The sequence below is a fragment of the Nematolebias whitei genome, chromosome 3, assembly GCF_014905685.2.
Source record: "Nematolebias whitei isolate Nwh7 chromosome 3, NemWhi1, whole genome shotgun sequence".
Classification (NCBI taxonomy): domain Eukaryota; kingdom Metazoa; phylum Chordata; class Actinopteri; order Cyprinodontiformes; family Rivulidae; genus Nematolebias; species Nematolebias whitei.
In genome coordinates this window covers 22,432,527-22,444,751 of record NC_056500.1, presented here as the reverse complement: position 1 = coordinate 22,444,751, position 12,225 = coordinate 22,432,527, and the positions used below count along the sequence as shown (strand labels likewise).

The following is a 12,225-nucleotide window of genomic DNA, read 5'->3' as shown; positions in this document are numbered from 1 at the left end:
AAAATCCTTCCAGCTGCACAGCATCCGATACCAGTGGAAACAATCATACAAAAAAATGTGATTTACATCCAGAAAAAGAGGAATTAAAGTTTCCAAAAGCAAATTCTCAAAATTAATGTAACAGAGCTGCTCCAACATGCAGCCATCTTGAGCGGCGCAATTCTAGAACAAATTGAGGACCAACATATTTCAAGTTCAAGTTGTGTTTATTTTGTCATATGAAGGTTAACACTGGGTTAACAGTACACTGAAATGATTAGGATGAGAACCGATTTGACTCGCTAAAAAAAAAAAAAGCTGCGGTAGCTCAGCTGTCAGTGCTGCATTCTTGTAATCCTGAGGCTGCAGGTTCAAGGCCAGTCTGAGTCAAGAAGAGTATCTGTCGTTGAACAACTTCCAATAAATTTAGGCGAGTTTGCTTGCTGTGGCGACCCGGGCAGAAGGCAGCAGCCGAAAGAACAACCACAATGTGTTACCTATTAGCTGCATCACTGTAGTATAGACAGATCTGGGCTCCAAGTATAACATTTTTTGCCTGCCAATAGGAAACCAAGACAGCACAACATTTAAGTAAAGTGCTATGTGTTGTCATCATTGTATGTTCCCAATGGTGAAATTGGTTCTCTGCATTTAACTCATCACATGGGATGCACCCAGGTGGAGCAGTGGGCAGCTATGTGAGCGTCCGGGGAGCAATTAGGGACTGGGTGTCTTGCTCAGAGACAACCCCATCGCAGCCCCATTTAGTTGTGACTTCTTGCTGTAATGGATCTACAAAGTATATGAATTTCAATCAAAACCATTTGCCTTGACTGTAGTTTTTTGTTCTGTAAATACCCAATCAGTGCTTCAGTGGACGTCTTTATGAGCTGCATGTCATTCAAGTAACTTGCGTAGAAGCGCCTCCACATTCTCAGGCTCTGGATAAATAGAAGACCCACATTTGGAAATCAACACAGAAGTCTGAAATGGCCTCTCTGCTAAATATGCTTGTGGAAATGCTGTGATGCTGTGCTAGTTTGATTGCACTACAAACATTGTCGTTTGTAATTTGCAATACCTTTGAGATGGCTGTCTCATTTCAGATTGATGCAACGGAAATTAGACTGGAGCCTCGAGAGGCGAGATGTTATGCAAAGGCAATGGAATTTCAACCAAAAAAAAAAAAAATGCAAGAAGTAAAAAGATGTTGCAACAGAGTTTATTAGGTCAGCGGTCAAGGACTGATCTGCATATGCAGCAATACGGGTAGAATCTAAGTTTGAAGTGATTTTTTTTTTTCCCACTAGCATGGCAGTTTTATAACTGAGACAACCACACAGGAAGCCAAGTATTTTAGTAATGATGATGTAAAAGTCTTTAAACTCTTCTACGCCAGAGTGTAAAGAGATAATTGTCAACCGCAGATGGCAGTGAATGGTATACGAGCACAGAATTAGATATGTTTAACCAGTTAACTAAACACCAACAGGAACTTCTGTTCAGTCTTCCTGGATCAGGTTTAGACCATTCAAGAAACACTGAATCACACCATCCTCCCAGAGCTCCTCAGCCAATCACAGACCCCACACTTCAATCTATGTATAGCATGAGTGGGGGAAGGGGGTTGGATGTGGAGCCCCTAAATGACGGGTGTCGACCCAGAATTATTTCCAGACCTCTCTTCCTGCCTTTCCTCTGCACCCTGAGTTTGTCTTCTCTGACACACTGCAGGAAACCAATCTGTCTGTCGTGATCCTTTCAAACTAATTTTCTTTTGACAAATAAATCAAAGCCAGGTCAGCCACCAGTTTGCAAGCATTTAATACTTTGTTTTTTTTAAAAGAAGGATTTCCCAAGAATTAAAAGTCACAGTCACATTTCAGCCAAGAGACTAATGTTTCTAGCAGCTGTTGAAACCTATTTCTGTTGAGCTGTAAGGTTTACACCAAAACCCCCAGTCTCAGTCACTTTGGAAGTAACAGACGATGCAAATCAATGCCAAATTACAACACTTTTATGCATATAATCCTATGTTTTGTTTGATGGATAAAACTAAATTAGTTGTAAGTATTAAAGTGCAAAACAGATTTGGTCTGTACAACAGCTCAAGTGCTGTAACAATTATCTTTAGTTTTTCCAACCTCTGCTCATGTTAGTTTAAGTTCTATGGAGTGTAATTTAGTAAGTGCCTGTTGAAGTAGTTTTCAGTGTCTGAGTCTGTGCACATTTTCTGCACAGTTAAAACACATTTTATTTCATACTGAACACGTTTCCTACTAACTCCTATCTTAGCTTCTCTGCAGTCCATACAATCTCTATAGCTGCCTTCAGTTTCTCATTACTAAATGTTATCCTGGAAGGATACATGGGAATGTATACCCTGGCAGCTCCCACTGCTTGGCTGTCTTTTCTTAACGTTAATCAGAACAGCACTGATCTGAAGCATTACTGACTGGGTTGTAGGAATCAAACACTGATAAGCTTCTTGTGTTGCTGCAACAGCAAGAGCTCAGCCAGAGTTTGAGCCATTTCTCAGAACCTTGCAGCCACAGAAAGCATTAAGAAATAGATTCTGAAGGATAGTTTAAAGGACTATGCAAATGAAAATGTAACAAACTTGTATGTGCATAAGATCAGAATTGGAGCTTTTCAGTTCCTTGTTTGGCACAGTTACTAATGGAAATCCAGCCACTTCTCCTTTAAGTCAAACATCTACAAATCAGATCTCTCCTGCAAGTCAATCTTCAGTAAACCACACCTTTTTATTTTCACCGTTTTCAGTTAGTGAGGTTAATAAATTGTTAAAAGGTCTAGACTCTAAAAAATCTGCAGGCCCAGATGAAGTTCAACCTTACTTCTTAAGGCTGGCTGCTTATATCATTGCAGAACTGGTGTCTCACATCTTTAACTTGCCCATAAGCCCAAACTTCATTCCAGATGCTTGTTAAACAGCCTTTGTTCTACCTTTGCTGAAGGGAGGTGACCCCACCTCACTGAACAACTATTGTCCAATCTCTAAACTCTGTATTTTAGTTAAGGTTCTAGAAAAACAAATTTTCAAATCAAAAAGTATTTGGACTCATTTAACATCTTACCTCCACATCAATCTGGTTTCAGGAAAGAGCACAGCACAATGACTGCTTCACTGAAGGTTTTTAATTACATTGTTGAAGCACTGGGTGCTAAGGATCATTGTGCTAAACTTTTCTTAGACCTGTCTAAAACTTTTGACACTGTGGACCATAACATTTTATGTCATAAGCTCTCAGAAATTGGTTTCTCATTTCACACCACTGGTTGGTTCTCTATTTCTCAGATCGGAGGCATTGTGTTCAACATAATGGTATTTCCTCCAGTTATTTTACGGTTAACAATGGTGTACCACAAGGCTCAGTCTTAGGGCCCACCCTCTTCACAATCTACATAGCTAATGTAGGTCAGAGCATCCCTGATTCATCCTTACATTTTTATGCTGATGACACAGTTGTTTATTGTCAAGTGAAAACAGTTGCTAAGGTTTTCCAGCTTTTGCAATCTGCTTTCGACATCATCCGGTCTGATTTGTTCTGTTTCAAACTTGTCCTAAACGTCGACAAAACCAAAGGGATGCTGTTTTCAAACAGGAAGCCAGTATCAGCAGTTCTTCCTCTGATTTTATCTTCGAATGGCGCTGCTATTTAGTTTGTCGATTCCTTCAAATATTTAGGTATCTTGGCCGATTCACATCTTTCTTTTAAGCTTAATGTGGAAAATTTGGTAAAGAAATTGAAAGTCACACTGGGTTTCTTTTTAGAAATAAATCCTGTCTAACTCTGAATGCTAGGAAACGCTTTATGACTGCGACTTTCCTTCTCTCCATTGATTACGGTGACATTATTTACATGAACACCACTATAAGCTCCTTGCAGATGTTGGACGCTGTCTATCATGGTGTGCTAAGATTTATAACTACTGTACCCATCATTGCACCCTGTATTCACTGGTCAACTGGTCATCATTAACTTCATGTAGACTCTCTCACTGGTACATTTTTTATCTTTAAATCATTCCTTGGTCTACTGCCTTCATACATCTCCTCCTACATGTCTCTGCGTGAGTGCAGCTACAGCGTGCGCTCTCAGGACATTATTACCTGCAGTGTTCCCTCTGTGAGGACTGAACTAGGCAAAAGAGCTTTCTCCTACTCCGCTCCTGTTTCCTGGAATATCTTGCAAAAAGATCTGATGCTCTCATCCTTGACCTCTCTAAGTGGCTTCAAACATCTGCTAAGTTCATGGCAAAAACCAACTCAAACATGTTCCTGTTTTTAGTTTTCTAGTTTTCTACATCGCTTGACAACCTAACTATTTTTGTTTCAGTTTTTTAATAGCATTTTCTTTCATTTGTTCTTCTCAATTTCTATTTTTTCTTTTATGATTGTGATGATGATGATCCTGAGCTACAAAAATTGTGCAACAACACAAAATAACAGAAACAAACATTTACAAATAAACAAAGTCTAATATCTATTATTGCTGCAGTATGTAGAGGATGGAAACCAGTGAAATTCTGCAGTATTTGTTTATTTTCTTCACTACCTTATTTCATTTATTTCTTAACTCATTTATTGGCAACTATAGGTTCTGTATTTGTCAAGTCAAGTCAAAATTTATTTATATAGCACATTTACAACAACCACAGCTGACCAAAGTGCTTCACAAAAATTACAACTTTGAGGTGGTTAAAGACACATATGATTTCTAAGGTCGAGATGAAAACGTGTAATGACTCATCTAGCTTAGCTCCACTGAATGAGACAAAAGTGTTCATCTCTGTCTATTTTTGTGTTAGTTTCAGCTCTTGCACGACTTGATTTCTTTCCAGTAAGAAGTCTCATTGTTTGACCATGCAGGTGATGAAGGCCTCACCAGCAAACTCCAAAGCGTTCGATCCATTATGCTTTTAGAGTGGTCCCTATCACTGCCTTGTACAATGCTGCTGGACAACCTAGTGACGGTGGATTCATCATTTCAGCCAGTCTGAGAGAGGCTTGTTTCTCTAGCTGTTTTGTGACCCAGAAGACAATTTCAAACATTATCTGACCATACACTCCAGAAATTGACCTAAATAGAAATATGTTGGCATGACTTCAGTATTTTGGGAATTTGGTACTACTTTCAATGTATGGAAGTTTAATGTGAAAAATGTTGAATGAAAATAAATATGGTTAGATTAAAGTTAGAGTATATAGCATTAGTGTAAGAAAGTATGTTTATCTGAATGTGGCCAGGTGTCTTGTTATCATCAGCTCCCTTTGTTTCAGATCTGATAGACCTCGTGACATCCACAGTCCCAGAGGACCCTCAAGTTCCTCATTCAAAACTCCAGACGACAACCACAGGAAGTGAAAATATACACATTATGTCATCATGTTCAGCCTCATGTTGTACCTCTTCGTATTGTATGGAGGCCCTGATTGTTTACTGTTATATCACACGGTTAAATCTTTTACGGCTTCCTGCAGACACGCCGACCCATGAATGAAGGAACAGGATGCCGTCGACTGCAGAGCTAACTAAAGCGCACGCTACTACTGCTCAGCTTGAAAAAACTTTTTTAGAAGCAAGACGCGGTAAACGCAGAGTCTGTGAAGATAAAGGAACAAACACGAGGGTGAGACGGTGTTGCTGTGTGGGGTTATTTTGGCACAATCTGAACTGTGTTTCCGGGAAAAGGTTTTCTTGGAATAAGGTCACACTACTACAAATACCCACATGCAGCTAGACAATCGCACGCACATTGAACCACAAATGAACATCTCCATTTTGACAGATTTCTAATGACATTCGTTTGGACAATTTATATGAAAAGCCATCTAGGGTTGCATTTCAACTTGCAGTCATAGAAACTATCTCCAAAAACTTTCTTGCATGTTAAGCCTTCATTTTTTCTTCTTCTTTTCTTTCTCTGTTTCATGCACTGGGTCTCATGTTACCTTTTACTTGAGATTCAACGTCACAGTTTCCTCCTTATTTCAGCCCTTGTCTCATCTACTCCTCCTCTTGCAAAAATCACACCATCTTCAGTTTATCTTTTCTTTGGCCTGTGTCCAGGCAGGGAGAGCCTCAACCCCCTCCCCTCAGATCTCTAAGTGCTCTCTTCGCTGGCCCCTAGTAACCCCAACTGGAACTGAAGCAGGAGGCCTTTCGTTACTGCGGGGATATGTTACAGTGGTGAAGATGTGTGTTGCTGAGCACATTTGTCTTTCTGTGAGACAGCCAAGAAAAATAATGGATCATGAAACAGATTCAATATTGCAAAGAATGTCTTTTTGCGCTCTTTCCCATCATCTGCAAAAAGCCTGGAAAACCAGCTGAGGTGTTATTTGGATGTATTCTGTCTGCACTTGCATCAGTTTTATTATATAAGAAAACCATTCAAAGAACAGTCAGCATCCTGTAAAATATTAATAGTTCACAACATTTTCATCAAACCCTACTTATTTCATAAATGAGAACTGAGACACAGTCAGCCCCTTCTTTTGTTCTCTTAATTAAACACTCTTACCCACGTCGTCCTCATGGTAGATAACAGAGTGGTGATTTGTTGGGCTGCTGGTGTATCTCTGAACTGGCTCTATGTGATAAGTGCCATTTTCTGTGTGGATGGTTCCCTCAAACTGTCCCTGTAGCACGGAGCCGTGGCAGGAGGAACCGTGTTCTCCTGCAACGCAGAGGTATGGCATTGAGGAGAGATAAGACGGAGTTAAAATGATGAAGCAGAACAAAGATTACTAAAGACAGACTCATAAAAGGATAACTTAACATATATATTGTATATATATATATATATATATATATATATATATACACTGTATATGTATATATAGTACATATACAGGGGTTGACAAAAGGAACATTTCCAGGTTTAGGTAAATAAAAATTATTGGTTTTCTGCAATCTTTACAATAAGGAAAATTATCTCATAAAAGTTTAATTTAGTAAGTGTGTTGTAATATTTACATAGTTTACTATATACAAAGGTTCTCAGTGAGCCGTCGTGTGGATTTCTTGGAATGTCCAAGCTACTGAGTGGCAGAGTCTTCCAGGAGCTGCTTGAGTGGAACTTCCCCGTTCTCCTCCTCTTTCATTCTCTTCCTTGTCGTAAGACTTTGCCAGACAGGCACTTGCCGTGTATTTAAGGCAGAGATTAAGGCAGGGAAAAAAAAATCTAAGGTATGTTATCCCAATCCCTCAAACCTGGTTCTGTGATTAGATTTTTTTGTTTGGCACTTTAACATAAAGTGTAGACAACTGACCTAAAACTATCAGTAAAAATTTCTTGTCAGATATTAAAATTATTCGTTTTAGGCGAAAAACGGGAGGAGAAACGAAATGACAATAATGAGAAAATACATTTTTCTGATTCTTTTTGAGTCTGACTTTTTTCTGTCTTTTTTATTTATTAAAAAAATTGTTCTAATAGTTGTAAACTTTACACTTAAGACCCAATGACATTATGATAATACATAATAATACTGTCACGCTCAGCGGCCTCCGCTGCCCCCCCATCTGCCTAAGCCTCTGCTCCTCATATCACAGCCCCTGTTTTAAGATCATTCACGTTTTTTCCTGCCTCAGTTTCTGTTTATTTCATCCTGTTTGGTCCTGCACTGCCTATCACCCATTTTCTGCTCCTGTCACTCTCTCTCAGCAATCTGCACTCATCTGCTGCACCCTGTCTCTGCAATCACCACTCACCTGCCACACCTGTTCAGCTCACTACTTAAGCTCCACTCTCACTCTCCTCAGTGCCAGATTATTGAAAGCCTCACAGCCAGTAAATTATCTAGCATTCGTTCGTTCCTAGTTTCTTCGTTTTTGACCACAGCTTCCCTCTTGATTCCTCGTTTTGATTTTGCCCCTGTCTGGATACCACGCTCTCGGCCTACATGGTACAACCTCGCTCTCCTCTTCGACCACGACTACGGATCATCCTTTTGCCTGTTCACACAGCTCCTGGCTCTCGACCCCTGCTACGTCCCTGGATTCTGTTTCCTGCCCAGCCCTCCAACGTTCTCTGTCTCAGCTCTGCTCCTGCCACAGAAGGTTAGTGACGTGCACACCACCTCTCAGCTCCCAGAACCTTTTTGCAGTCACTAACCTGTCTGTCTTCATAGATTGGACCAGAACTGAGGCTCAGATCCTTCAGACGAACGCCTTTAATAAAATAAAACCTTTTATTTTAATATTGTCCTGAGTCAGGTGTTGTGCCGATCCATACAGACTCGTTACAAATAGAACATAACATATGTAACTGCCAAGCAATGGACTGCTGTACAGTCTGTCTGTGACTTTTTGCTTATTTTACTTTATAATTTTTCTAGAATAAAAGGTACCACTTTACAATAAGCCTCTCCTTATAGATGGCTAATAAATAGTTTATAGATACGTTATTAATTCCTCTATAAGCACTTTATAAATCATTAATAACTGCTTATTATGCATTAATTAAGGAAGACAGAGACAAAACTGACCAGTTTCTTGCAAATAGTGAACCAAATCTGTTCACCTATATATTTCATCTAGAGCGAATAAGCATTTGTAAACATATTCCTTAGCATATAATATTGTACTTTATCACTGCATTATAAGTATCTACAACTAATATTATATGCTTAAAAAAATTAGGGTTACAAATGTTGTGCTTACAAGGTAGTAACTTAGTCTGAAATGTTTAATATAACAACTCTAGGTTAAATATATAGGTGGCAGATTTGGTTCACTGTTTGGCAATAAACTGGTCCGTTTTGTCTCTGTCACCCTTAATTAATGCATAATAAGCAGTTATTAATGATTTATAAAGTGTTTATAGAGGAATTAATGACATATATATATATAAACTATTTATTAGCCATCTATTAGGGGAGCCTTATTGTAAAGTGGTACCGAATAGATATATGATCATACAGGTGGCTCTGAAGCAGGCAGTGGACAACACCCAGGAGGGAAACGGGACCTCAAATCGATTTAAACCTAATGGTCTCATAAAATCTTGGACTAATTCTGTAAGTCTTATTAATAAAGCCCATATTTATTTATTTTGTCTTTAAAGTTATGCAGTTGCCACTGACTTAAAGTAAAAAAGTTTTTCCAGCATCCAGTAATTTTAATTAAAATGTAGACCCTCATATCACACTCACCATGAAGTGTTCCAGAATATAAGTGTGACAGGTCCACAGACATGGGACCATTTTCCCCGACCAGGGTGAATTCTTTAGTAAATGCCTCTGAATCTGGTCTCAGAAGCAAACGAAAAGATCTGATGGGATTTAAAAAAAAAAAAACACACAAATAAATTGCAGATGTGGCTGTATAGCTTTGTAGTAATATGGGAATAATCGACCATCAGCTGGCAGAACTGGACAAATCCCCAAATAATGATTTGCATCTGTTAATAATTTAGAGAAAAAAAAGCAGTTGTGCAAACAGAAACAGATTGTTTTCATGGGGTTTAGTTACCTATGGAAAGCAGTAAAATCCAAATCAAGTGTGTAGTCCTGAGGTTGTGCAGACCTCCTGGCTCTCATATGTTTTCTGTGAAGCTCCTGCCTGTCATATGATAAGACCTCATGATGTTTTATAAATGGACTGATGCTGCTCGTAGAACCTGCAGGAAAACAAGGAACTCAGGTTATAGGAGAGCAGCAACAATCTGTGATATTTCTGCAAACTTCTCCACAAGATGTGACTTAGACCAATCTGCACAATGTATGTGAACTCAAGAGAAGCTTCTGGATAAAATCAACAGGTAAACTAAGCTGTAAGACCACTTTTAAACATAAGGTACAGCTCATAATTTTTTTTCATATTAGATTAAATGGAAAAATTGCAGAGGCTGAAAATTCCCGACTTACAATAATTCTTCAGCGCTTAACATATCCAACACAATTTCAACGTCAAGGTAAAACTTTGTCATCAAATTAACATAAAAATTATTTCCATTTTGTACATTTTAAATAAACACACAATTAGCTCATTTATTTAACTGAAAATGGATAAAGTTATCTTGAGATAAAAACTGTGCTTGGATTTGTTCTGACGATGACAACGTGTTAAAGTTAACGTTATCTGATGGAACAAAACTGGACTTTTGAACGTGAAGTTCTACAGTAAGTTTGGAGATAGGATCATGGTGAACTCAACTCAGTAAGACTAAAGAAAATTACTGGACAGAGCTTCATAGTTCAGAAGGAAACAAGATGAGTGATCCATCTTTCTTTTTTATTCAGTTTAACTCATAAACTTATTTATTCTTTAAAAGGCCAGAAACGAGACATATCCACTCACTGAAAAACTGATTTATGGATGCAGTTTGAGAAGAAATGGAAATAGTTGGATGGAGGACTGAGGATACAGAAGACAGATGGAGGAGGACGTCCTGCTGTGGTCCCCCCCCCCCCCCCCACACACACACACACCTCATAGCTACAGACTGTACATGTAGTAGTGTGAATATTGTAAAGATGGAGCATCTTGGCTTATGGCAGCTGATAAACTGATAAGTTTATTGGTAACATTTATGCACGTTGTGGGAATAATAACTTCAAGTATAAACTCAGACTGCTACAAATGTTCTTCTCCAGACACTTTCAAACCAAAGTTTCAGAGCTTGTAAAACTAATACCTTGTCCTGAGTGCTGGTGCTCAACCCAGCACTTTCCTCAACATGTTACGATGTTACCTGTGTGGAGTGAATCTCACAACAAATCCTTAAATAAGAGAGCACACACTTTGAATCACATCTAACAGGCCAGGTATTATGTGTATGTTGTTGGCAGGTTTTGCATGCAGGCTCTTTTTCTGTTGTTGAATTCCTGAGGACAGGTTGAGACGTATCCAAGGTCAGTTGAAAGACCAGACAGCAAAAGCTGACCAGAACTGCTATCTCATCCACACACACACACAACCTGACTTATTCAGGGTGAAGTGTGAGGAAAAACCTTTGACTCAGACAAACACTCAGTAATCCTCACATTCCAGCTCTACCTGTAATCCATTCATGGCATCTGACAACCAGCAGCAGCCAGCAGAGTCGGACCACCATGTTCTTCTTATCGCTGCACTGTTGTCTTCGCTCTTTTCTCGTTTGCCTCCTCGGTTCTTGTCCGTTCTTCTGTTTCCTCTCTTTTCTTCCAACTTCTTTTACCTGCGGTCTTCACTCATTGGAATGTGTCTGAAGTGCAGCTTCAATCCAGAATGCAGGATGGAGCAATAAACTGACACTATGGAGAGGCATATTCAGACTTGTTCTCATGTTATGCGCCATCGCTGGGAGGCTTTGACAATGAAAATAAAATCTTGAAACTGTGAGCTAGAGCTGTTGAAGTCGAAGAAATATGGCAGGTAAAAGTCACAACTGTAATTTAAACGTTTTGTGAGAGTTTTGAACCAATTTCTAAAGTTTTTAGGTATATTTCATTTGACTTACCCAAGCATGTTTACCTTTAAGTCGTCAAGTCAAATTTATTCATAAAGCACATTTAAAACAGCCGCATGAGAAACAATGAAATACTAAATCAAATCACACTGTGTTAAACGTCAGTGAATACAGGTGTGTTTTTAGGAGAGATTTAAAAGCAGGAAGTGAAGTGGCCTGCCTAATGTTGAGGGGCAGATTGTTCCAAAGTTTAGGGCCCACAACTGAAAAAGCCCGCTCTCCTCTGAGCTTCAGCCTGGTATATGGTACAACCAAAAGCAGCAGGTCAGATGATCTCATCACCTGAGAAGGAACATATGGTTGATGTCAGAAAGGTATACAGGTGCAAGACCATTAATGCACTTAAAGGTCAATAGGAGAATTTTAAAATCAAGTCTGACATGCACTGGGAGCCAGTGAAAGGAGGACAAAACTGGTGAAATGTGAAACTGGTGAAATGTGCTCAAACCTATGAGTTCCTGTTAAGAGCTGAGCTGCAGCATTTTGGATGAGCTGGAGCCATGAGAGGGAGAGCTGACTGATTCCAACATAAAGCATGTTACAGTATACAGCTGTGTTGTAACAAATGGATGGACTGTTTTTTTCAAGATCATATCTGGTCAACACGAGCTTAAGCTTTGCTATCTGCCTTAACTGGAAGAAACTTTTTTTTGTAGAACAGAGTTAATTTGTTTATTAAACTTAAAGTCAGAGTCTAAAACTATCCTGAGATTTGAAACAGACTGCATAAGATATGACTGAAGAGAGTCAATGTTTACAGGATCA

At 39.1% G+C, this 12,225-nt stretch overlaps 1 protein-coding gene across 1 annotated transcript in view; it reads right to left on the bottom strand.

Moving 5' to 3' along the window:
* si:ch1073-396h14.1 (disintegrin and metalloproteinase domain-containing protein 10) overlaps positions 1-11,067 on the bottom strand; it is a 44,512-nt gene extending 33,445 nt beyond the window's left edge. The window contains exons 1-4 of the mRNA XM_037674253.1: positions 11,010-11,067; positions 9,483-9,630; positions 9,164-9,282; positions 6,529-6,684 (exon numbers count right to left, since the gene is read on the bottom strand). Coding sequence (XP_037530181.1) covers positions 6,529-6,684; positions 9,164-9,282; positions 9,483-9,630; positions 11,010-11,067 — 481 coding nt within the window. The remainder of the gene's footprint in view (positions 1-6,528; positions 6,685-9,163; positions 9,283-9,482; positions 9,631-11,009) is intronic.
* Positions 11,068-12,225: the final 1,158 nt, after the last annotated feature.